The sequence below is a fragment of the Lampetra planeri genome, chromosome 71 (genome assembly GCF_965212315.1).
Source record: "Lampetra planeri chromosome 71, kcLamPlan1.2.h2, whole genome shotgun sequence".
NCBI classification, from domain to species: domain Eukaryota; kingdom Metazoa; phylum Chordata; class Hyperoartia; order Petromyzontiformes; family Petromyzontidae; genus Lampetra; species Lampetra planeri.
The window spans coordinates 2,305,471-2,332,369 of NC_136176.1; the positions used below are offsets into that span (position 1 = coordinate 2,305,471).

Sequence of the window (26,899 nt, forward strand, 5' to 3'; positions counted from 1 at the left end):
TTGTGATGGTGATGGTGTTTGTGATGTTGATGGTGTTCGTGATGATGTTGATGATATTGTTGATGGTGATGTTGATAATATTGATGGTGTTTGTGATGGTGATGGTGTTTGTGATTGTGATGGTGGTGATGGTGTTTGTGATGGTGATGGTGTTTGTGATGTTGATGGTGTTCGTGATGATGTTGATGATATTGTTGATGGTGATGATGTTGATAATATTGATGGTGTTTGTGATGGTGATGGTGTTTGTGATTGTGATGGTGGTGATGGTGTTTGTGATGTTGATGGTGTTCGTGATGATGTTGATGATGTTGATGATATTGTTGATGGTGATGATGTTGATGATGTTGATGTTGATGATGTTGTTGATGTTGATGATGGTGTTGTTGATGTTGATGGTGATGATGATGGTGTTCGTGATGATGATGTTGATGATGTTGATAATATTGATGGTGTTGATGATGTTGATGGTGTTCGTGATGATGATGATGATGATGGTGATGTTCTTGATAATGTTGATGATAATGTTGATGTTGATGATGTTGTAGATGTTGATGATGTTGATGGTGATGATCTTGATGGTGATGTTCTTGATAATGTTGATGGTGTTGATGATGTTGTAGATGTTGTAGATGTTGATGATGTTGATGGTGATGATCTTGATGGTGATGTTCTTGATAATGTTGATGGTGTTGATGATGTTGTAGATGTTGATGTTGATGATGTTGATGGTGTTCGTGATGATGATGGTGATGTTGTTGATGATGATGTTGATGGTGTTGTTGATGATGATGATGTTGTTCGTGATGATGATGATGTTGTTGATGTTTGTGTTGATGTTGATGATGGTGATGTTGTTGATGATGATGTTGATGGTGTTTGTGATGATGATGATGATGATGTTGTTGATGTTTGTGTTGATGATGTTGATGATGTTGTTGATGATGATGTTGTTCGTGATGATGATGATGTTGTTGATGTTTGTGTTGATGTTGATGATGGTGATGTTGTTGTTAATGATGTTGATGGTGTTGTTGATGATGTTGATGGTGTTGTTGATGATGATGATGTTGTTCGTGATGATGATGATGTTGTTGATGATGATGTTGATGGTGTTCGTGATGGTGTTGATGGTGTTGGTATTGATGGTGTTCGTGATGATGTTGATGGTGTTGGTATTGATGATGATGTTGTTGATGTTGATGGTGAATCTGTGTCCACCAGGCGTCGCTGCTGCACCACGAAGGCGTCCACCATGCACTCGAGCTCCACCAGCGACAACGGAATCCACGACTCCAGGGACGGCCGCGTGGGCCCCTGCTGGAGGTCACTCCACGTGTCCCCCTGGTGGAGGTTACTCCACGCGTCCCCCTGGTGGAGGTTGCTCCCCTTGTCCCCCTGGTGGAGGTTACTCCACGCGTCCCCCTGGTGGAGGTTGCTCCCCTTGTCCCCCTGGTGGAGGTTACTCCACGCGTCCCCCCGGTGGAGGTTGCTCCACGTGTCGCCCTGGTGGAGGTTACTCCTCGCGTCCCCCTGGTGGAGGTTGCTGCACATGGCCCCCTGGTGGAGGTTGCTCTTCGTGTCCCCCTGGTGGAGGTTGCTCCCCTTGTCCCCCTGGTGGAGGTTACTCCTCGTGTCCCCCTGGTGGAGGTTGCTCCTCGTGTCCCCCTGGTGGAGGTTGCTCTTCGTGTCTCCCTGGTGGAGGACACTCCCCTTGTCCCCCTGGTGGAGGGTGCTCCTCACGTCTCCCTGGTGGAGGTTGCTCCTCACGTCCCCCTGGTGGAGCTTACTCCTCGTGTCCCCCTGGTGGAGGTTACTCCTCACGTCCCCCTGGTGGAGGTTGCTGCACGTGGCCCCCTGGTGGAGGTTGCTCCTCGTGTCCCCCTGGTGGAGGTTGCTCCCCTTGTCCCCCTGGTGGAGGTTGCTCCACGTGTCCCCCTGGTGGAGGTTACTCCTCGTGTCCCCCTGGTGAAGGTTACTCCTCACGTCCCCCTGGTGGAGGTTGCTCCTCACGTCCCCCTGGTGGAGGTTGCTCCTCGTGTCCCCCTGGTGGAGGCCACTCCCCTTGTCCCCCTGGTGGAGGTTACTCCACGTGTCCATTTGGTGGAACTGAGCCCCATGGTGGAGCTTCTTCACGTCTCCCTGGTGGGCGTGAGCTCCCTGCTGGAGCTTCCGTACATGCCCCCGTTGGTCCTCCTGATGGAGGCTACTCAGCGCCTCCTCGTGGAGGCCCTCAGTGTCCCCCCCGCGGAGATGGGCTCCACAGCGGAGGCCGCTTCCGACGTCCCCAGGACGGAGGAGCGACTCGCAGAGCTCGCCCAGCTCCGTGAGCTGCGTGATGACGTCGCTGAATGCATCCGACTCCTCCATCATGAGCCCCTCCCGTTACCACGGTAACAACCATCAGCTGAGCACCGCTCCCAACCACAGAGCCCCTCCCATTACACACACACAGGTACACACACACACACAGGTACACACACACACAGGTACACACACACAGGTACACACACACACAGTGTACACACAGGTACACACAGGTACACACAGGTACACACACAGCTACACACACAGGTACACACACACAGTGTACACACACACACAGTGTACACACACACACAGGTACACACACACACACAGGTACACACAGGTACACACACACACAGGTACACACACACACAGGTACACACACAGGTACACACAGGTACACACACACACACACACAGGTACACACACAGCTACACACACAGGTACACACACACACAGGTACACACACACAGTGTACACACACACACAGTGTACACGCACACACAGTGTACACACACACACAGGTACACACACACACACACAGGTACACACAGGTACACACAGTGTACACACACACACACAGGTACACACAGGTACACACACACAGGTACACAGACACACAGGTACACACAGGTACACACACACACAGTGTACACACACACAGTGTACACACACACAGGTACACACACACAGGTACACACAGGTACACACACACACACAGGTACACACACACACAGGTACACACAGGTACACACACACAGTGTACACACACACACACACAGGTACACACACACACACACAGTGTACACACAGGTACACACACACAGTGTAAACACACACGCAGGTACACACACACACACAGGTACACACACACAGTGTACACACACACACAGTGTACACACACACACAGGTACACACACACACACAGGCACACACACAGGTACACACACACACAGGTACACACACACAGGTACACACACAGGTACACACACAGGTACACACACACACAGGTACACACACACAGGTACACACACACACAGGTACACACACACCTACACACAGGTACACACACACACAGGTACACACACACACAGGTACACACAGGTACACACACACACAGGTACACAGGTACACACACACAGGTACACACACACACAGCTACACACAGCTATACACACACACACAGCTACACACACAGCTACACAGGGACAGGCAGAGCCGCAGAGGCTCACGCTCGCACGCAGACTCACAGCCCGCTGTGCGCACACACGGACACACACACACACAGAGGCAACTGCGTCACGCATTACTGCCGGAGGGCGGAGCCTGATCTCATTAGCATACCACGCCCCGCCCCCTCGCCAAAACCAGGACAGGCCACGCCCATAAACACGCTCAGACCACGCCCACTGCCCCTCCCCTCCACCCCCCACCCACCAGATGACACCGCCCAATCACAAAGTGGTGGTCGAGGTGGTGGTCGAGGTGGTGGTGGAGGTGGTGGTGGAGGTGGTGGTGGTGGTGGTCGAGGTGGTGGTGGTGGTCGAGGTGGTGGAGGTGGTGGTGGAGGTGGTGATGGTGGATGTGGTGGTGGTGGTCGAGGTGGTGGAGGTGGTGGTGGAGGTGGTGGTTGAGGTGGTGGAGGTGGTGGAGGAGGTGGCGTTGGAGGTGGTGGTGGTTGAGGTGGTGGTGGTTGAGGTGGTGATTGAGGTGGTGGAGGTCAAGGTGGGGGAGGTGGTGGTGGTGGAGGTGGTGGTGGTGGAGGTGGTGGTCGAGGTGGTAGAGGTGGTGGTGGTTGAGGTGGTGGAGGTGGTGGTGGAGGTGGTGGTCGAGGTGGGGGAGGTGGTAGTAGTAGAGGTGGTGGTGGAAGGTGGAGGTGGTGGAAGTGGTGGTGGTGGAGGTGGTGGAGGAGGTTGTGGTGGTGGCGGTGGTGGTGGAGGTGGCGGTGGTGGTGGTGGTGCTAATGGAAGGTGGAGGAGGTGGTGGTGGTGGTGATGGCGGTGATGTATGAGAATGTTTTCTCTCGCTAAGAGTTTTATCGCGAGGCTTATTGCAGGAATGTCAACACCGTGCACAAGTGTGAGTGTGGAATGTGTGACAAGTCAACCCATGGCACCACCTGGGTCTGTCACGTGACCACCTCCTCATGCACCTAGCCTGACACAGCAGCAGACAACCCGTGGCATCTGCAGGGTCTGTCCCGTGACCTCCTCCTCCTGCACCTAGCTTGGCACAGCAGCAGCAGTCAACCCATGGCACCTGCTGGGTCTGTCCCGTGACCTCCTCCTCATGCACCTAGCCTGGCACAAGCGCCGTGGTGACGTCACCCCAACTTCGTGGCAAATGGGAGATGTTGTGTGTAGTGCGTGTGAGTCTGTGTGTGAGTGGGGAGTGGTGGTGCAGTGGTTAGCGCACTGTGTGTGAGTGGGGAGTGGTGGTGCAGTGGTTAGCGCACTGTGTGTTTGTGGGGAGTGGTGGTGCAGTGCTTAGCGCACTGTGTGTGGGGGGAGTGGTGGTGCAGTGGTTAGCGCACTGTGTGTGTGTGGGGAGCGGTGGTGCTGTGGATAGCGCACTGTGTGTGTGTGTGTGGGGAGTGGTGGTGCAGCGGTTAGCGCACTGTGTGTGTGTGGGGAGCGGTGGTGCTGTGGATAGCGTACTGTGTGTGTGTGTGTGGGGAGTGGTGGTGCAGCGGTTAGCGCTACGCTGCACTACGAAGTTCGATTCCCGCTCACGGCCACCACCAACACCACCAGCGGTGAAGATTATCTGAACCGGTCCTGGGCCTCCCCTCGGTCGACTCAGCCTCAAATGAGTAGCTGGTGTAGCGATGTGTAGTGAACATCGCTAGCACTGGGGAGACAAAGGCGGCCGGGCGTGGTGCTGGCCACCCACCCCCTCAGGTGCCACAGTGCCAGCCTTCGTAGGTGCTCGCTAAACAGCACTTGCCCCTACGGCCTGTTAAGGCTACACGGGGATCTTTGTCTTTGTGTGCAGGCGCTGCTGCTGCTGCTTGCTACCCACAGCACTTGCCCCTACAGCGCTGTGGGAGGCTACCTGGGGGAGCTTTGCCTTGTTCTGGTGCGAGGGTGACGTAGCGTGGGGCTACAGGGGGTGAGGGATGGGAGACCACACACAGCCCCTGCAGAGAGATGGGGAGAGAGATGGAGAGAGAGATGGGGAGAGAGAGATGGGGAGAGAGATGGGGAGAGAGATGGGGAGAGAGATGGGGAGAGAGAGATGGGGAGAGAGATGGGGAGAGGTGAGACAGGGATGCCCATTGTCGAGGCCCACTTCATGCCCTGGCTTTAGAGCAGAGGTCGCAAACGGGTTTTGATTCCGTACCCGTACCCGGCCGCACCAGGGTCGCAAATGGGTACCTGTACCCGTACCCGGCCGTACCCGTACCCGGCGGCCGGGTACGGGTAGGGTACGGGTATCGGGTACCTGATTGCGACCTCTGGGATGAAGCCACGTTGCAGGCGCGGGTGGGTTGATTCTAGGAACTTGAATCGTGAGAAGAGACAAGACGTTGGGAAATGAGTGACAAACGGTGACTCACCAGTGACTCACGGCCTACGCGTACCCGTACCCGGCCGCACCAGGGTCGTACCCGGCCGGGTACGGGTAGCCGGGTACCGGGTAGGGTACGGGTATCGGGTACCCGGTTGCGACCTCTGCTTTAGAGCCTTTCCTGAGTCTCACAAGGTGGAGACTCAGCGGGGCCTGGTGCTCAGGGAACCAAGCGTCAAGTCGGTCCTGACGGCAAACGCCGACGACGTCCTCCTCCTCATCCTGCAGGATGATGTCGCCCTGCTGCACGAGAGTGCCAGGAGGTCTTTTCGAAGGCCTCCTCATCCATCCAAAATGAACTGGCAAAAGTGCAGCGGCCTGCTGGTTTGTAGCGTGGGACCATGACCCAGTGTCCCGAGAAGGCAAAGGCTTCAATTGGAGCACAACATCATCGCTGCACCACCTGGGGGTGTTCCTGGGACCAGAGGAAGAACCACCGCAGAAGAACTGGCTCGAGCTGGAGGAGAAGGTGGAGGAGCGTTTGGCCACCTGGAGTCGCCAGTGCAAGTTCCTCACCTTCAGGACAAAGACGTCGGTGGTGAACCAGCCGGTGTCGTCCATGCCGTGACACCGACTCTACTCCCTGCACCCCCCCCCCCGACTTCTTCTGGTCGGGCGGAGGTCACCGGGTCGCGGCTGGGGTCATGGCCCTGCCACTGGGGGACAAGGGCGGTCACGGGCTGGTGTGCGTGCGGAGTCAGCTGGCCACCTTCCGGCTGCAGGCCGCGTGAAAGTTCCTGCATTGCCGTCCCCTGCAGTGGCCTGGAGCATCACGGCCTCCTTCCTACTCAAACAGCTGGGGGGTCTGCAGTGCTCCCAACAAACTATTCTTCGTGGACCTGCAGGGCCTCCCACTGGGACAGCTTCTGCCACCTTTCTACAGGAGCGTCCTGCAGACGTGGAGGCTGAACCTACTGGAGGTGGCCTGTTCATGTTCATGTTTTTGTTTGTTTGTTTGTTGCGGTTGCACCCGATTCAAGAGCCGAATGGCTCACAGGGCTACACCTAATACATGAAACTTGAACTTGAACCAGCCGCGATCGGCCGAGGATCTGGTCCTTCGAACCGATCCTCAGGAACCCGCAGACAAAGCTGACATCCACCACCGCCGCCGCCGCCACCCCCGGCACGGAGAGGCGCCTCGCCAACACGCGGCTCACCGGGACGGGAGATCTGGTGGAGATCTGGTGGAGATCTGGTGGAGATCTGGTGGAGATCTGGTGGAGATCTGGTGGAAATCTGGTGGAGATCTGGTGGAAATCTGGTGGAGATCTGGTGGAGCCTGGAACACGGGGGCCGGTGGATCGGACCGGCAGACACGGCCGCAAAGACAGGGGGCCTTCTCAGCGGCAGCAGCGGGGAGAACGCCCCCCCCCCCCCCCATCGGCGTTGGGGATGACGAGGCCCCTCTCGGTCCCCCTCCACCGGAGCTCCCCGTCGTGCCACTGCGTCGCCAATGCCGACAAGCGAAGGCGGATCACAACCCATGCCGGCTGGAAGACCTACCAGAGGTGGCCTTCGTGAACGTCAAGAGGAAGGTGCTCTACTCCTACATGGTCCGGTGTCACCAACAGGACACCCTGAGGAGCCACAAGGAGCAGGCCTGGAGGAAAGCCCTGACGCCCTGCGTCTCTCCGGAGAGGCCTCGCTGGAGGCAACTCTACTCCAGCCCGACGTACAACCGCATCGGCGACCTCGGCTGGAGCATCGCCCACGGCACCGTCACCGCCAACGCCTCCCCGGCACGCTTCACCGACACGTCCCCGGAGTGCCGGTTCTGCGGTGAAGTGGAGACGGTGGCGCACCGATACGTGGAGTGCAAGAGCCTGGACTTGTTGTTCAAGGTCCTGAGAAACATCCTCCTAAAGTTCACCGCTCTCCCATTGACATGTTTCGTGGCTTCTACATTCTATTAACATTCCCTCCCTTTGTTAATGCTACCCCCTACCCCCTCCCTTTGATGCTGCTAATCCTGCATAATGCACGGGCATAATATGACTTTGAAACCCCCCCGCCCACCTCCTACGCATTTGCCATAAATATGTTAAATTCCTCTTGATATGCAAATTATTTTGTCAAGGTGCTCTTCTTCCACCTCCAACCCAGCTTAAATATACGCTCCAAGCTTAGCAGTGTTTCATTCTTCACCTGAAGACGGCTACTTGCGTTGTGGCCGAAACGTCGTGAGAATTATTTTATTATGTTTTATTTTTTATTATTTTATTATTTCCCTTCTACGTGACTTTACCGAAAGAAACAAGAAGATCCTCCTAAGGTTCAGCCTCCACTTCTCCCTGACGGTCGTCATCTTTGGATACCCGAAGGGCGACGGACCCCAACATCTTCAGGGGCCGGTCAACGTGCTCGTCGGCTACGCCAAGCTCGCCGTATACACAGGGCGAGGAAGGTGGCCCTGGAGGGGAAACGTCCGGCCAGCAGCCTGGGCATCTTCCGCGCTCTGGTCGGAGTGCTGATTCCAAATCTGGCATCAGTTTTTGTCTATCACATCAGGTTTCTGAGATATCAAATATTGCATTTTCAATAAAAACTGCAGAAGAAAACGATTAGATAAATGTGGATATCTACATAAAATGATATTATAAACACACTATCCTAAAAATACAGCGCCGTGTTTTAACACTAAAGCAGTCACTGACTCGCAACAACTTGCAATCATAATTGACAGAGTTAATTTCGGGTAAAATCAATGAAAATGGGGTATGCCAATAGCATAAGAATGAGATGTGCAAATCTGAGATCAGATTTCTGAGATCAGCTCTCATACTCTGATGGTGCATTGTCTTTGAGTTGTGCGCCTTTTGGCGTCATCTGGTCCAACACCATGTGAGACTGGGCTCTAAGGAAAGCTGTCTCGGGTGTGGACCAATCAACTTCAAGGACAGTGCACATACATTATCAGAGTTGTGTATTTTGTTTGCATTACGACTGCAGGTATTGTGGTCTATGCAAACATGACTCCTTGTAAAAAAAAAAAGGTGTCAGTTTTGCTTGCCAGATAAAAGGGTAAAAAACCAATTATCATATTTTTTCTTCTGGCAAATGAGGTTCCAATGGTGTAAATGCTTACCCCGAGCTCTCATACTCTGATGGTGCATTGTCTTTGAGTTGTGCGCCTTTTGGCGTCATCTGGTCCAACACCATGTGAGACTAGGCTCTAAGAAAAGCTGTCTCGGGTGTGGACCAATCAACTTCAAGGACAGTGCACATACATTATCAGAGTTATGTTTTTTGTTTGCATTATGACTGCAGGTATTGTGGTCTATGCAAACATGACTCCATGTAAAAAAAAAAGTGTCCGTTTTGCTGCCAGATAGAAGGGTAAAAAAACAATTATCATACACCGAGCATCTTCTTGTTTCCTCTGATCGTAAACAAAAAAGATGGAGAGAGATGAGGAGTGGAGATATGGTGGCTGGCTGACTGAGGTTTTTTCTCCGCCCAACGGGAGATGAATCACGGATCTTCCACGACCACGCTGGACTGGATGGATGGGTTTTTGCGAGTTGAGAAGATTTAGAAACGCGTCCAGTGGACCTCTGCAGTGTGGCCAGACCACCAATGTGTCATCCACATACCTGAGCTGAGCAGAGGGGCTCTGAGTGTGTTTAAAGCCACCAACATCTTCCACGTGTCGCTCTGTGATGAGTCTATGGCTCTCTCTGTGTGAGTCTCTCTGTGTGTGATGAGTCTATGGTTCTCTGTGTGTGTCTCTCTCTGTGTGTGTCTCTCTGTGTGTGAGTCTCTCTCTGTGTGTGTCTCTCTCTGTGTGTGTCTCTCTCTGTGTGTGTCTCTCTCTGTGTGTGTCTCTCTCTGTGTGTGTGTCTCTCTCTGTGTGTGAGTCTCTCTCTGTGTGTGTCTCTCTCTGTGTGTGTCTCTCTGTGTGTGAGTCTCTCTCTGTGTGTGAGTCTCTCTCTGTGTGTGTCTCTCTCTGTGTGTGTCTCTCTCTGTGTGTGTGTCTCTCTCTGTGTGTGAGTCTCTCTCTGTGTGAGTCTCTCTCTGTGTGTGTCTCTCTCTGTGTGAGTCTCTCTCTGTGTGTGTCTCTCTGTGTGTGAGTCTCTCTCTGTGTGTGAGTCTCTCTCTGTGTGAGTCTCTCTCTGTGTGTGTCTCTCTCTGTGTGTGTGTCTCTCTCTGTGTGTGAGTCTCTCTCTGTGTGAGTCTCTCTGTGTGTGATGAGTCTATGGTTCTCTGTGTGTGTCTCTCTCTGTGTGTGTCTCTCTGTGTGTGAGTCTCTCTCTGTGTGTGTCTCTCTCTGTGTGTGTCTCTCTCTCTGTGTGAGTCTCTCTCTGTGTGTGTCTCTCTCTGTGTGTGTGTCTCTCTCTGTGTGTGAGTCTCTCTCTGTGTGTGTCTCTCTCTGTGTGTGTCTCTCTGTGTGTGAGTCTCTCTCTGTGTGTGAGTCTCTCTCTGTGTGTGTCTCTCTCTGTGTGTGTCTCTCTCTGTGTGTGTGTCTCTCTCTGTGTGTGAGTCTCTCTCTGTGTGAGTCTCTCTCTGTGTGTGTCTCTCTCTGTGTGAGTCTCTCTCTGTGTGTGTCTCTCTGTGTGTGAGTCTCTCTCTGTGTGTGAGTCTCTCTCTGTGTGCGAGTCTCTCTCTGTGTGTGTCTCTCTCTGTGTGTGTCTCTCTCTCTGTGTGTGTCTCTCTCTGTGTGTGTCTCTCTCTGTGTGTCTCTCTCTCTGTGTGTGTCTCTCTCTGTGTGTGTCTCTCTCTGTGTGTGTCTCTCTCTCTGTGTGTCTCTCTCTGTGTGTCTCTCTCTCTGTGTGTGTGTCTCTCTCTGTGTGTCTCTCTCTCTGTGTGTGAGTCTCTCTCTGTGTGTGAGTCTCTCTCTGTGTGAGTCTCTCTCTGTGTGTGAGTCTCTCTCTGTGTGAGTCTCTCTCTGTGTGTGAGTCTCTCTCTGTGTGTGTCTCTCTCTGTGTGTGAGTCTCTCTCTGTGTGTGTCTCTCTCTGTGTGTGAGTCTCTCTGTGTGTGTGTCTCTCTCTGTGTGTGTCTCTCTCTGTGTGTGTCTCTCTCTGTGTGTGTCTCTCTCTGTGTGTGTCTCTCTCTGTGTGTGAGTCTCTCTCCGTGTGTGTCTCTCTCTGTGTGTGTCTCTCTCTGTGTGTGAGTCTCTCTCTGTGTGTGTCTCTCTCTGTGTGTGTCTCTCTCTCTGTGTGAGTCTCTCTCTGTGTGTGTCTCTCTCTGTGTGTGAGTCTCTCTGTGTGTGAGTCTCTCTGTGTGTGTGTCTCTCTCTGTGTGTGAGTCTCTCTCTGTGTGAGTCTCTCTCTGTGTGTGTCTCTCTCTGTGTGTGAGTCTCTCTGTGTGTGAGTCTCTCTCTGTGTGTGTCTCTCTCTGTGTGTGTCTCTCTCTCTATGTGTGTCTCTCTCTGTGTGAGTGTCTCTCTGTGTGTGATGAGTCTATGGCTCTCTGTGTGAGTCTCTCTGTGTGTGATGAGTCTATGGCTCTCTCTCTGTGTGTCTCTCTCTCTGTGTCTCTCTGTTTGAGTCTCTCTCTGTATGATGAGTCTATGGCTCTCTGTGTGTGTCTCTCTGTGTGTGATGAGTCTATGGCTCTCTGTGTGTGTCGCTCTGTGATGAGTCTATGGCTCTGTGTAAGTGTCTCTCTCTGTGTGAGTCTCTCTCTGTGTGAGTCTCTCTGTGTGTGATGAGTCTACGGCTCTCTGTGTGTGTGTCTCTGTGTGTGATGAGTCTATGGCTCTCCGTGTGTGTCTCTCTCTGTGTGTGATGCGTCTATGGCTCTCTGTGTGTGAGTGTCTCTCTGTGTGTGATGAGTCTATGGCTCTCTGTGTCTCTCTCTGTGTGTGATGAGTCTATGGCTCTCTGTGTGTGTGTCTCTCTGTGTGTGATGAGTCTACGGCTCTCTGTGTGTGTGTCTCTGTGTGTGATGAGTTTATGGCTCTCCGTGTGTGATGAGTCTATGGCTCTCTGTGTGTGTCTCTGTGAGATGAGTCTATGGCTCTCTGTGTGTGTGTGTCTCTCTGTGTGATGAGTCTATGGCTCTCTGTGTGTGTGTGTCTCTCTGTGTGTGATGAGTCTATGGCTCTCTGTGTGTGTCTCTCTGTGTGTGATGAGTCTATGGCTCTCTCACTGTGTGTCTCTCTGTGTGTGATGAGTCTATGGCTCTCTCTGTGTGTGTGTCTCTGTGTGTGATGAGTCTATGGCTCTCTCACTGTGTGTCTCTCTGTGTGTGATGAGTCTATGGCTCTCTGTGTGTGTCTCTCTGTGTGTGTGAGTTTCTCTGTGTGTGTCTCTCTGTGTGTGATGAGTCTATGTCTCTCTGTGTGTGTCTCTCTGTGTGTGATGAGTCTATGGCTCTCTGTGTGTGTGTCTCTCTGTGTGTGATGAGTCTATGGCTCTCTCTGTGTGTGTCTCTATGAGTGTGATGAGTCTATGGCTCTCTGTGTGTGTGTGTGTCTCTCTGTGTGTGATGAGTCTATGGCTCTGTGTGTGTGTGTCTCTGTGTGTGATGAGTCTATGGCTCTCTCTGTGTGTGTCTCTCTGTGTGTGATGAGTCTATGGCTCTCTGTGTGTGAGTCTCTCTGTGTGTGATGATGAGTCTATGGCTCTCTCTGTGTGAGTCTCTGTGTGTGATGAGTCTATGGCTCTCTGTGTGTGTCTCTCTGTGTGTGATGAGTCTATGGCTCTCTGTGTGTGTGTGTCTCTGTGTGTGATGAGTCTATGGCTCTCTGTGTGTGTCTCTGTGTGTGATGAGTCTATGGCTCTCTGTGTGTGTCTCTGTGTGTGATGAGTCTATGGCTCTCTGTGTGTGTCTCTCTGTGTGTGATGAGTCTATGGCTCTCTGTGTGTGTGTGTCTCTCTGTGTGTGATGAGTCTATGGCTCTCTGTGTGTGTCTCTCTCTCTGTGTGATGAGTCTATGGCTCTGTGTGTGTGTCTCTCTCTCTGTGTGATGAGTCTATGGCTCTCTGTGTGTGTCTCTCTGTGTGTGATGAGTCTATGGCTCTCTGTGTGTGTCTCTCTGTGTGTGATGAGTCTATGGCTCTCTGTGTGTGTCTCTCTGTGTGTGATGAGTCTATGGCTCTGTGTGTGTGTCTCTCTCTCTGTGTGATGAGTCTATGGCTCTCTGTGTGTGTCTCTCTGTGTGTGATGAGTCTATGGCTCTCTGTGTGTGTGAGTCTCTCTCTGTGTGTGTGTCTCTCTGTGTGTGTCTCTCTCTGTGTGTGAGTCTCTCTGTGTGTGATGAGTCTATGGCTCTCTGTGTGTGAGTCTCTCTGTGTGTGATGAGTCTATGGCTCTCTGTGTGTGTCGCTCTGTGATGAGTCTATGGCTCTCTCTCTGTGTGTGTGTCTCTGTCTCTGTGTGTGTGTCTCTCTCTCTGTGTGTGTCTCTGTCTCTGTGTGTGTGTCTCTCTCTGTGTGTGTCTCTGTGTGTGTGTCTCTGTGTGATGAGTCTACGGCTCTCTGTGTGGTCGAACTGGGGCGTCTCTGTCGGCTCTCCCTCGGACCCACGACGCCCAGACTTGTCCCGCGCGACCCCAAACATTCTAGTCCAGACTCACGACCACAGTCAGCGCACACACAGACAAAGCTCCCCCGCGTAGCCTCCTTCAACACAACTGCATGGTGATGGGGGGGGGGGTAGGGGCAAGTGCTATTCATAACCACCGCTCCCCACACACACAGTGTGCTAACCACTGCACCACCAATCCCCATACACACACAGTGAGCTAACCACTGCACCACCACTCCCCACACACACACACAGTGCGCTAACCACTGCACCACCACTCCCCCCCCCCCCCACACACAGTGCGCTAACCACTGCACCACCACTCCCCACACACACACAGTGCGCTAACCACTGCACCACCACTCCACACACACAGTGCGCTAAGCACTGCACCACCACTCCCCACACACACACAGTGCGCTAACCACTGCACCACCACTCCCCACACAAAAACAAAGATCCCCGTGTAGCCTGTAACAGGCTGTACAGGCAAGTGCTGTTCGCGAGTAGCAGCGCCTATGAAGGCTACCGGCACTGTGGCACACACACAGGGTGGGTGGGTGGGTGAGTGAGTGGGTGAGTGAGTGAGAGGGTGGGTGGGTGGGTGAGTGAGTGGGTGAGTGAGTGAGTGGGTGGGTGGGTGAGTGGGTGAGTGGGTGAGTGAGTGAGTGGGTGGGTGGGTGGGTGAGTGGGTGGGTGGGTGGGTGGGTGAGTGGGTGAGTGAGTGAGTGAGTGGGTGGGCGGGTGGGTGGGCGGATGGGCGAGTGGGCGGGTGAGCGGGTGGGCGGGTGAGTGGGTGAGTGGGTGGGTGGGTGAGTGGGTGGGTGGGTGGGTGAGTGGGTGGGTGGGTGGATGGGTGGGTGGGTGGGTGAGTGAGTGGGTGGGTGGGTGGGGTGGGTGGGTGGGTGGGTGGGTGGGTGGGTGGGTGAGTGAGTGGGTGGGTGGGTGGGTGGGTGAGTGAGTGAGTGAGTGGTTGGGTGGGTGAGTGGGTGAGCGGGTGGGCGGGTGGGTGAGTGGGTGGGTGAGTGGGTGAGTGGGTGAGTGGGTGGGTGGGTGGGTGGGTGAGTGGGTGGGTGGGTGCGTGAGTGAGTGGGTGGGTGGGTGAGTGAGTGGGTGGGTGGGTGGGTGAGTGGGTGGGTCTGAGGGTGAGTGAGTGAGTGAGTGGGTGGGTGAGTGAGAGGGTGAGTGGGTGGGTGGATGAGTGAGTGAGTGAGTGGGTGGGTGAGTGGGTGAGTGGGTGGGTGAGTGGGTGGGTGCGTGAGTGAGTGGGTGAGTGGGTTGGTCAGTGAGTGAGTGGGTGAGTGGGTGGGTGAGTGGGTGGGTGGGTGGGTGGGTGAGTGGGTGGGTGCGTGAGTGAGTGGGTGGGTGGGTGAGTGGGTGGGTCTGAGGGTGAGTGAGTGAGTGAGTGGGTGGGTGAGTGAGAGGGTGAGTGGGTGGGTGGGTGAGTGAGTGAGTGAGTGGGTGGGTGAGTGGGTGAGTGGGTGGGGTGGGTGAGTGGGTGGGTGGGTGAGTGGGTGGGTGCGTGGGTGAGTGGGTGGGTGGGTGAGTGAGTGAGTGGGTGGGTGGGTGAGTGGGTGGGTGAGTGGGTGGGTCTGAGGGTGGGTGAGTGAGTAAGTGGGTGGGTGAGTGAGAGGGTGAGTGGGTGGGTGGGTGAGTGAGTGGGTGGGTGAGTGGGTGGGGTGAGTGGGTGAATGAGTTGGTGAGTGGGTGGGGTGAGTGGGTGAGTGAGTGGGTGGGTGGGTGAGTGAGTGGGTGGGGTGAGTGAGTGAGTGAGTTGGTGAGTGGGTGGGGTGAGTGGGTGGGTGGGTGGGTGAGTGGGTGAGTGAGTGGGTGGGTGGGTCTGAGGGTGAGTGAGTGAGTGGGTGAGTGAGTGGGTGAGTTGGTGAGTGGGTGAGTGGGTGGGGTGAGTGGGTGGGTGGGTGCGTGAGTGAGTGGGTGGGTGGGTGGGTGAGTGAGTGGGTGGGTGGGTGGGTGAGTGGGTGAGTGAGCGGGTGCGTGGGTGGGTGGGTGAGTGGGTGAGTGGATGGGGTGGGTGAGTGGGTGGGTGAGTGGGTGGGTCTGAGGGTGAGTGAGTGAGTGGGTGGGTGAGTGAGAGGGTGAGTTGGTGAGTGGGTGAGTGAGTGGGTGAGGTGAGTGGGTGGGTGAGTGAGTGGGTGGTGTGGCCAGCACCACCACACCCGGCCGCCTTTGTCTCCCCCAGTGCTTTGCTACACCACCACCACAGCAGCTGTAGTCATTTATGGCTGAGTTGACCTAGGGCAGTCCCAGGAACTGGTTGTTCAGATAAGCGCTGCTGCTGTAATACGGAGTGGTCGTGGTGGTGATGGTGATGAGGGTGGTGGTGGTGGTGATGGTGGTTCTGATGGTGATGGTGGTTGTGATGATGATGGTGATGATGGTGATGATGGTGGTTGCGTTGGTGATGATGGTGATGATGATATTGGTGATGGTGGTTGTGATGGTGGTTGTGATGATGATATTGGTGATGGTGGTTGTGATGGTGGTGATGATGGTGATGATGATATTGGTGATGGTGGTTGTGATGGTGATGATGATGGTGATGATGATATTGGTGATGGTGGTTGTGATGGTGGTTGTGATGGTGATGATGATATTGGTGATGGTGGTTGTGATGGTGGTTGTGATGATGATATTGGTGATGGTGGTTGTGATGGTGGTGATGATGGTGATGATGATATTGGTGATGGTGGTGATGATGGTGGTTGTGATGGTGATGATGATGATGGTGATGATAATATTGGTGATGGAGGTTGTGATGGTGGTTGTGATGGTGATGATGATATTGGTGATGGTGGTTGTGATGGTGGTTGTGATGATGATATTGGTGATGGTGGTTGTGATGGTGGTGATGATGGTGATGATGATATTGGTGATGGTGGTGATGATGGTGGTTGTGATGGTGATGATGATGATGGTGATGATAATATTGGTGATGGAGGTTGTGATGGTGGTTGTGATGGTGATGATGATGATGATATTGGTGATGTTGGTTGTGATGGTGGTTGTGATGGTGATGATGATGGTGATGATGATGATATTGGTGATGGTGGTGATGATGGTGATGATGATATTGGTGATGTTGGTTGTGATGGTGGTTGTGATGGTGATGATGGCGGGGGTTCGTAGCGTAGCGCACTAACCACTACCCACAAACACACACGCTGACACACGTACACACACGTACACACACGTACACACACACACCTACACACACACACCTACACACACACGTACACACACACACGTACACACACACACGTACACACACGTGCACACAAAGACACGGATCTCTGGTGTGGAGCTGTTTGGGATTCCTGGAGGCTGACTCATGATGGGAGATCTGCACTGAGGTCCACTACTCGGAGTGCGTGTGTCAGTGTGTGTGTGTGTCAGTGTGTGTGTGTCAGTGTGTGTGTGTCAGTGTGTGTGTGTGTCAGTGTGTGTGTGTGTGTGTGTCAGTGTGTGTGTGTCAGTGTGTGTCAGTGTGTGTGTGTGTCAGTGGTGGGGAGCGGTAGTGTAGCGGTTAGCGCGCTGCGCTATGAACCTGGCGACACGAGTTCAATTCCCGCTCACGGCCAACACCAGTGACGATTATCTGAACCGGTCCCGGGCTTCCCCTAGGTCGACTCAGCCTCAAATGAGTACCTGGTGCGGTGTGTAAACATCGCCACTGGGGAGACAAAGGCGGTCGGGCGTGGTGCTGGCCACCCACCCCCTCGTGTACCGTTCCGCCTTCATAGGTGCTCGCTAACAGCACTTGCCCCATACAGTCTGTTAAGGCTATACGGGGGATCTTTGTCTTTGTGTGTCAGTGTGTGTGTGTGTCAGTGTGTGTGTGTCAGTGTGTGTGTGTCAGTGTGTGTGTCAGTGTGTGTGTATCGAGAGAGACTCCAAATATACAGCAGCAGGCATCGTCAGGGTCGGGATCGAACCCACGACCTCCTATAGACCAGGAGAGAGAGATGACATCACCCCCCACACCCCACCCCACCCCCCACACCCACCCATACTGGTGTTATGATGTCATATAGGGCAGTCTGCGCACAAACGCCACCCTCCCTCAGCATTTCGCTTGGGAGATCATCTCTGCCCGGTGCCTTTCCTGGTCTCAGACTTCCTCAACAGATGGCACCTCAGACAGCCACTCACAGGGGGTGACTTCCTCCTCCAATATTTGAGGCACCACAGCCTCAGCAGGGTCATCCCCACTTTGTTCCACGTTGTTTTCCTGGCTGAAGGATTTCCCCTCCCCCAGGACCTCACAGAAATGATCAGCAAATCTGCAAAACTGTTCCTGGGGGTCGGAGATTGGATCACCGTTTTTTCCCCTAATGATGGTAATAGGTGTGGCGCTGCAGGTTACTTTTTTGATGGAATTTAATAGTGATTTGTGATCGCGGGCCACAGAGGCAGACTCCATCTCCACAGCAACCCGCGACCACCACCCATCCTTGCAGCGCCTCACGGCTCTCCGAACCTCCGAGCGAAGGCTGCGGTAAACCTCCTCATTCTCTGACGTGGGATGCTGTAGCCGATGAGAGTGGGGGCCTGTCACTTTCTCTCAACCATCCTGAACACCTCCTCTGTCAGCCAGGGTCTCTGGAGAGGTCTGGACCATGCACCCAAAGCAGTCATTGCAGTTGCATGAGTCACAGTCCTAAACCTCGCCCATTTCCCCTCGACATCAGGAGGAGTGGGGGACGATGCCAACCCCAGCTGCAAGCGACGATGAAATTCTCGCTCGCAAACTTTCATCAGCTAACTGACACCAGGCCACTTTAGGTTGGAATGGGATCCTGGGTGTACACCCACCACCGGAGTGGAAGAATGGCAGGCGCATCTTACAGATGACAAGTCGATGGTCAGAGGGCAGATCAGCTCCACGGTAGGTCCTGGTGTCAAGGACATGGGCCCACATCCCCCCACACCCCTCACCCCTCACCCCCTCACCCTCCCCCCACCCCTCCCCCCCACAACCTCCCCCCACACCCCTCCCCCCTCACCCCTCCCCCCTCCCCCTCCCCCCCACCCCTCCCCCCTCACCCTCTCACCCTCCCCCCTCCCCCCACACCATCCCCCCCCTCCCCCCACCCCTCCCCCACGGCTCTGCACCCACCTCCACGTGACCGGCTGCCACCTCCCCCTGCTGCTGCTGCTGCTGCTCCGGCTGCTGTTGCCGCCGTCGCTTTGACGACGACGCCGACGATGACGACGACGCCGACGATGACGACGTCGCCGTGGCGATGGTCGCAGCCCCGGCAACCGCCCTTGACGACGGCGGTGACGACGGCGATGACGACGACGAGGCGGCGGTAGTCACGGCGACCGCCCTTGACGACGACGACGAGGCGATGGTCGTCACGGCGACCGCCCTTGACGACGCCGATGACGACGGCGATGACGACGACGAGGCGGCGGTAGTCACGGCGACCGCCCTGGACGACAAGGCGGCGGTAGTCACGGCGACCGCCCTTGACGACGACGACGAGGCGATGGTCGTCACGGCGACCCTGGACGAGGATGACGCCCACGACGAGGTGGCGATGGTGGACGAGGTGGACGAGGTGGAGGAGGTGGATGAGGAGGAGGTGGTGATGATGGCGGCGGGCGCTGGAGAAGTGGCCGCCCGAGGTCGCGCCGGGCGGCGATCGCCGGAGGAGCGCCACCGCTGGGCCTCGTCGTCGTGGCGATGGTCGTCGTGGCGATGGTCGTCGTGGCGATGGTCGTCGTGGCGATGGTCGTCGTGGTGCCCCGTCGCCTCCCCGCGGCGGGAGGGTGGTGGAGGCGACGATGGCTTAGAGGTGGTGGAGGTGGTGGAGGTTGTGGTGGAGGTGGTGGTTGAGGTGTTGGAGGAGGATGTGTTGGTGGAGATGGTGGAGGAGGTGGAGTGTCCCTCTCGGGAGCTCAACTCCCTCCTCCGCTCCCGCGAGGAGCTGCCCCCTCCCCACGACGTCATCCCAAAGTCTCGCGACGATGACGATGATGAGGTGGTGAGGGTCGTGGTGGTCGTGGTGGGGGTGGTGGTGCTGGTGGGGGTGCTGGTGGGGGTGCTGGTGGGGGACGTCGTCGCCGTTGACGACGTCGAAGTCGTTGCCGTTGACGACGCCGTCGACCTGTCCTCGCCCGCCCCCGGGGTCACCCGCCACGACCTCCGCGACCTCCCTTCCATGGCCGCCACCGCCGCTCCCCTCCCGTCCGCCCCCGGCAATGTACCGCCGTGGGCCGGGGGCCCGATCCGCGAAACGTCGGAGCGGTCGTCCGTCGCCGTTGACCTGTCCGCCCCCGGGGTCACCCGCCACGACCTCGGCGGCATCCCCCCCCCCCCCCTCCGTCGCTGGGGCAGCCCCAGGCCCCAGCGTGTCGTGGGCCCGGCGGGCCGTCTCCCCGCCGGCCGCAGCGTCCCCTGGGCCCCGGTGAGCCGTCGCGACGCTCCGGAGACCCCCGGAGCGTCCGGACGACGACGGCGACGACGACGAGGTCGGTGGTGACGACGGTTGTTGTTGTTGTTGTGACGACGGTTGTTGTTGTTGTGACGACGGTTGTTGTTGTTGTGACGACGGTTGTTGTTGTTGTTGTGACGACGGTTGTTGTTGTTGTTGTGACGACGGTTGTTGTTGTTGTTGTTGTGACGACGGTTGTTGTTGTTGTTGTGGCGGAGGCGCCGCCGGTGAATTTGACCGGGGAGCGTGGGGGGCGGCACGGATCTCCACGAGGGCCGCCACCGGCTCGGCAACTCGCCAGGGTCCCCCCGACGCCGCCGCCGACGACGGGGACCCGGGAGCCGTCCCACATTTGCCGGCTCTCCCTTCGGCCGACGCCGACGCCGCTGGGCAAGGCCGGATCTCCACGAGGGCCGCCACCGGCTCCCCCGACCGCCCCGAGTGTCCCACGCCCCCCCCCGGTGACGCCCAGCGGACGGGCGCCGGTTGGGAGCGGGCCGATCGGTGCGAGCGTCGGCGCTGGTCGGGGCTCGCCGCGTCGGCCTCCGGGAGGACACGGATCTCGGCGATGGCCGCAACCGGTTCGGCCAGCGGACGCGTCGCCGCTGGTGACGTCGTCGAAGTCGAAGTCGTCGAACGATCGGTGGAGCCTCCTCCACCACCACCAGCTCCTCCACCACCACCACCACCTTCTCCTCCTACTCCACCACCACCACCTTCTCCACCACCACCACCTACTCCACCACTACCACCACCTTCTCCACGACCACCACTACCTCCTCCTCCTCCTACTCCACCACCACCACCACCTACTCCACCACCACCACCACCTTCTCTTCCTACTCCACCACCACTACCACGACCTTCTCCACCACCACCACCACCACCACCACCTTCTCCACCACCACCACCACCTCCACCACTACCACCACCTTCTCCACGACCACCACCTCCACCACCACCACCACCATCACCACCTCCACCACCACCACCACCGCCGCCCCCCTCGTAGAAACTCCTCGACCTCGTGATCGATGTCGCCGTGCCCGGCGGCTTGATCCAGCGAATCGTGGGCGGCAGGCGCGGCTGCTGCTGCTGATGATGATGCTGATGCGGCTGCAGCTGCGGCTGCTGCTGATGCTGCTGCTGCTGATGCTGCTGCTGCTGCTGCGGCTGCTGTCGTTGTTGTTGTTGATGCTGCTGCTGCTCATCCCGTAGCCTCCCCCTCCTGACCTCCTCCTCCTTCCCCTCCTTCCCCTCCTTCCCCTCCTTCTCCTCCTTCTCCTCCTTCCCCTCCTTCCCCTCCTTCCCCTCCTTCCCCTCCGCGTGGCCCTCGGCCTTCGTCGTCGTCTCATCGGCCGCCGAGCGTTTGTAGTCACGGATCCGCCGCTTCAGGTCGTCGCCCGACCTCGACGACGACGACGACGATGACGACGACAACGGCGGTGACCCCCGGGCCTTGCCGGAGGCCTCGCCCTCCGAGGAGCTCGACGGCTCGGCCACGCGGCCGCCCCTCGCCTCACGGAGCCTCCGTCGGCGGGCCTCGCTCCGGGCCTCCACCTTCTCGTCTCGTCCGCCGTCGTGACAACCGTCCCGTCCACCGTCCCGTCCACCCACCCGTCCACCCTCCCGTCCACCGTCCCGTCCACCCTCCCGTCCACCCTCCCGTCCACCCTCCCGTCCACCCTCCCGTCCACCATCCCGTCCACCCTCCCGTCCACCCTCCCGTCCACCGTCCCGTCCACCCTCCCGTCCACCCTCCCGTCCACCCACCCGTCCACCCTCCCGTCCACCCTCCCATCCACCCTCCCGTCCACCGTCCCGTCCACCCTCCCGTCCACCCTCCCGTCCACCGTCCCATCCACCCTCCCGTCCACCCTCCCGTCCACCCTCCCGTCCACCCTCCCGTCCACCCTCCCGTCCCGCCTGCTCCCACGTGGGTCCGGCGGGACGCTCCGCGTTGGGGCTGCTCCCTTGCAGGTAGAACGCCGTCATCAATCCCCCTCCACCGCTCTCCCCAGCGCCGCCCTCCACTCCCTGCCAGCGCCTCTCGGCCGCCCCCGGCTTCCCGCCGTCCCGCCACCGCGGTGGGAGCGGGAGGTCCGCCGGGGGGGGCGGCCCTCCGCCCCGGCGGTGGCCACCCGTGGCCGCGGCGGTCGTGGCCGCGGCCCCCGCTAAGGCCTCCTCAGAGGGCCTCTTCGTCTGCGTCTCCGGCGGGACGTTCCTGGCCGCCGGGGCGACCGGCTGCCACTCGATGAGCGTCACGGTGCGCAGGCCGGGAACGCCGGAGGGCGTCGACGCCTCCTCCTTCTCCTCCTTCTCTTCCTTCTTCTCTTCCTTCATTTCCTTCGTTTCCTTCGTTTCCTTCTCCCCAACCGCCGCCGAGCGGAGCGACTTGCGCACGTGCAGCCCGCCCCGCCAGATGTCGTCGGGGACGCGCGTCTCCCTCGCCGTGGCGCTGCAAGGCCGAGCGGGGCCCGCTAGAGGCCCACGCCTCCCCGGCAAGCCCCCCGCCCCCCCCCTCCTCCTCCTCCTCGTCGGCCGTTCCCGCGGCGCCGTTGCCGGCGGTTGACGCCGAGGGTCCCGTCGGCAACGTCGGCGCGTCGCCACGGGCTCTCACGCTGACGGCTACGAGCTCGTCGGCCGTCGGCGTCGTAGCCGCCACCGCCGGCGGGAGATCCAGCGACGCGAACATCGAGCGGGGCCTCTGGCGCACCACCGTGGCTCCTCTCTCCTCCTCCTCCTCATCATCACCATTGCGGCTGGCGTCTCCGCGTCTCCCACCACCACCACCACCACCTCCTCCTCCTCCTTGTCGCTGCGGCTGCGGCTGCCACTGGAGTGCAGGAGCGGCCGCCTCGAACATCGCGGCCAGGCCGGCGACGGACTTGAGCCGCGGGCGGCCCCCCCCTGCCGCCGCCAGGTGGGCCTTGTCCCTGAGCCGCACGGCGTCGGGCGGAGGCAGCGGCGGCGTCAACGCCTCGTCCGTGCCGGGAGCCACGGGGGAGCCGGGGCTGGGCGTGGCGGCGGTTTTGCCGGGAGGTTTCGCCTCCGTTTGGGGGGTGGAGAAAGGCTTGAGGCCTGCGGGAGGAGGGGGATGGAGGAGAAATGGGGTGAAGGGAAGTGTCCCATCAGCTGCTCTTCTATACACACTTCTATACACTACACTATACACTACACTACTATACACTACACTATACACTACACTATACACTACACTATACACTACACTACTATACACTACACTACTATACACTACACCAGGGGTCGGCAACCTGCGGCTCCGGAGCCGCATGCGGCTCTTTTGAACCTTGACCGCGGCTCCGGGGCGGATGCTAGCGAGGGGAGGAGGCGCACTGTGACACCTGCTCTGGCGTTGCCGCTGCTGACAGGTCGCCGCTCCGCTCCACACTGCCCGCCCGGTGACAGGCAATAACGTTGCCGTTGCTTTGTCACATGTTTGGAAGAAGTAAAAACCTTCCTGGGCAGCAAAGAGCTCACCTTTGCTGAGCTGGAACAGCCAGAGTGGCTGGAAAAATTACATTTTATGGTAGACATGACAGCACATCTAAACACGCTAAATACAACCCTTCAGGGGAAAGGAGGCACAGCCCTGCACATGCTGGAGGAGGTTTTGGCATTCGAGCGCAAGTTGACAGTGTTTGTCAAAGATTTACAGAGAGGTACACTGTCTCACTTTCCCTCTTTGAGAGAGTTCAAACAAAGTCATGATACGATAAATTTGGAATATTTCAAGTCTGCAATCACCACAATGCAAAGTTCGTTTGGGAAACGATTCTGTGAGTTCAGAGAGGAAAAAACGACATTATCCTTCCCTGTCACTCCCCTGGCGATCGATCCATCCCTATTGAATATGACTGCATTTGCAGGTGTAAGTCAACCTGATCTTGAGATGGAACTGGCCGATATAGCCGACAAAGATATATGGGTGTCCAAGTTCAAATGCTTGACCGCTACTCTTGAGGATGTTGCCCGTCAGAAGGCCATTCTGGCTCAGAATCATAAATGGAGTGATATTGAAAACCTTCCCAAACAGGACAAACTTGTATTCGAAACATGGAATGCCATCCCCAACACTTATATAAACATGAAAAAGTATGCATTTGGAGTCCTGTCGATCTTCGGCTCCACATATGTATGTGAGCAGGTCTTCTCCAACATGAACTATATTAAAAACAAACATCGATCACGCCTCACAGATGACAGCTTGCAAGCCTGTGTGAAAATGAAGGTGACGTCTTACAGCCCTGATGTGCAGACACTGTGCACTGAGGTTCAGGAGCAAAAATCCCATTAACCAGGTAATTTAGCTATTAATTTGCAAAAATATATTTTACATTGTTAAGTGAAAAAGTCCTTTTTTTATTCAGATTGACAGCTGACTCCTATATATATAGCAATAAGGTAAGAAACAATATATGCAGTGTTATATTTGTTTTAAATGTTGCAATGGTTTTGCGGCTCCCAGTTTATTTTTTCCTTCGGAAACGGGTCCAAGTGGCTCTTTATGTCTTAAAGGTTGCAGACCCCTGCACTACACTATACACTACACTACTATACACTACACGACTATACACTATACACTACACTATACACTACACTATACACTACACTATACACTACACTATACACTACACTACTATACACTACACTACTATACACTACACGACTATACACTATACACTACACGACTATACACTATACACTACACGACTATACACTACACTATACACTACACTATACACTACTATACACTACACTGTACATTACACTACTATACACTACACTATAAACTACTACACACTACACTATAACACTACAGACTACACCACTACACACTACTACACTATACACTACACTATAAACTACTATACAATACACTATACACTACTTTACACTACACTACTATAAACTACACTACACTATAAACAACTATACACTACACTATAAACTACACTACACTATAAACTACTATACACTACACTACTATAAACTACACTACACTACCACACTACTATACACTACACAACTATAAACTACACTACACTACACACTACACCACTACACCACTACACACACACACACAAGCTCTGTCCGTTCACCGTTACCTGTCGCCAACGCCGGCAGCGGCCGCCCCAACAGCTCCAGGACGGTGCCCCTCACCGGCATGTCGGCCGAGGTCAAGGCCCTCTGATGGCCGCCACCACCACCACCGCCGCCATCGTCGTTACGAGGGGCGGCCATTTTGTTTGTGGTCGCCACGGCGACAGCAGCCCCACCCCCCCCACCCCCCGGGGGCCGTCACCGCTGCGAGGCGGCGGCCATTTTTTTTCTCCCGCCCCGTGCTCGTCACCGATTGGAGCTCGCGGCCTCTGAGGGTTGGAGGGGGGGGTCGTTGAATCAATAACTATAAACCGGGTAAACAGCAACAATAAACAACGGGAAGAAACTAAAACACACAATATCCACAACAACCACAATAGCCACAACAACCACAACAACCACAACAATAACCACAACAACCACAACCACAACAACCACAACCACAACAACAACCACAACAACCACAACAACCACAATAGCCACAACAACCACAACCACAACAACCACAACAATAACCACAACAACCACAACAATAACCACAACAACCACAATAACCACAACAACCACAACAATAACCACCACAATAACCACGATAACCACCAAAATAACCACAACAACCACGATAACAACCACAGTAACCACCACAACCATAACAATCACAACAACAACAACCGCTATTCGTCACTAAGTGGCGGTGACATCACCACGACGCTTGTGCCAGGCCATGTGCACCTTGAGGCCACGTGAAGTGTCGAACGCCCGCTGGCAGGAGGTCACGGGGCAGACCCAGCAGGTGCCACGGGTCGACTGACTGAGATGACCGAGATGACTGGCTGATGCACCACCTGTGCCCCCTACTGTGCCAACTTGCTGTGCTTTAGCCACCCGGCGCTCCGCTCGTTGTTGTGAGCATCGCTCCTCCGCCCTCCGTTGTTGTTGGAGGGCGACTGCCTCCAACTGCCCAGTAGCGTCCTTCACGAGCCTCCTCCACAGAGGCCGATCTTGACACCGCTGGTACCAGTCATCGGCAAGTCCACTCAGCTCCACATCCTCCTGGACAATATCACTCCATCTCTTCTCTAGCCCGTGCCGCGCCCATTTAGCCTTCTCCATCAGGCCGAACAAAAGCTGTTTAGGCATGCGGTGGCTGGGCATGCGGGCTACATGACCCAGCCAGCGCAGCCTTGCCTGCCGGAGGAGCTCACCGATGGGACTTTGTCCAGATCTTTCAAGGATTTGTGAGCTCCTCACACAATCCAGCCTGCGTGTGGATCAGCCTAAATGTTTCTAACCGGGGAAGATGCTCCATTAGGGAGGTCCACGTTTCACAAGCATAGAGAAGGGAGGGCATGACCGTGGCCGAGAAGACCCGATGCTTCGTGAGGAGCGACAGACCAGGTAGCTTCCACACAGCGTTACGCAGCCTATGAAAATATAATGCCGCTCGACTAATTGGGAGACCTCTGCTGTCAAACCGGAGCTGGTCATAGGCACACTGCCCAGGTATGGAAAACTGTCCACTCTCTCCACAACTGCCCCATCATCAATGGGGACTTGTGGGAGTGGTGTGTCCGATAGCTCAAAAAACCCAGGCAAGTGCTCAGTTTTGGTGGGGCTGATGGTAAGGTCCCACCTCTTAGTGGCAAGCTCCAGGTTCAGCAGCAGCGCCTCCAATCCCTGAGCAGCAATCACCAGATGATCAGCATACGTAACATGGTTGACCAATAGGGAGCCATCCCTGGACCGCACCCGGGAATCGATCAGCCTCCCATTGTATCTGCCGCAGATGGAAATTCCTCCGGTACAGTCATCGAAGGCTTCACGAACTACGTGGTCAAAGAAGATGTTGAATAATGTGGGAGCCAGAGGACATCCCTGTACAGGGAATGGCTCTGACTCCCAGCCATGTAGGTTTACAGTAGCCTGAGACTTACAGCTTCCGACACCTCACTGCCACGCTCCC

General features: G+C 56.1%; 2 protein-coding genes across 2 annotated transcripts in view; both read right to left on the reverse strand.

Moving 5' to 3' along the window:
- LOC144737528 (uncharacterized) overlaps positions 1–21,807 on the reverse strand; it is a 41,593-nt gene extending 19,786 nt beyond the window's left edge. Inside the window, exons 1-5 of the mRNA XM_078620255.1 lie at positions 21,791–21,807; positions 21,373–21,738; positions 21,144–21,325; positions 20,073–20,417; positions 18,489–19,801 (exon numbers count right to left, since the gene is read on the reverse strand). Coding sequence (XP_078476381.1) covers positions 18,489–19,801; positions 20,073–20,417; positions 21,144–21,325; positions 21,373–21,738; positions 21,791–21,807 — 2,223 coding nt within the window. The remainder of the gene's footprint in view (positions 1–18,488; positions 19,802–20,072; positions 20,418–21,143; positions 21,326–21,372; positions 21,739–21,790) is intronic.
- Positions 21,808–21,900: 93 nt separating this feature from the next.
- Positions 21,901–25,203, reverse strand: LOC144737515 (uncharacterized). The gene is made up of 2 exons (XM_078620240.1): positions 24,942–25,203; positions 21,901–22,893 (listed from the first exon to the last, which is right to left on the reverse strand). The coding sequence occupies exons 1-2, from the start codon at positions 25,075–25,077 to the stop codon at positions 21,998–22,000; spliced, it is 1,032 nt and encodes a 343-aa protein (XP_078476366.1). The 5' UTR covers positions 25,078–25,203; the 3' UTR covers positions 21,901–21,997.
- Between the last annotated feature and the right edge of the window lie 1,696 nt (positions 25,204–26,899).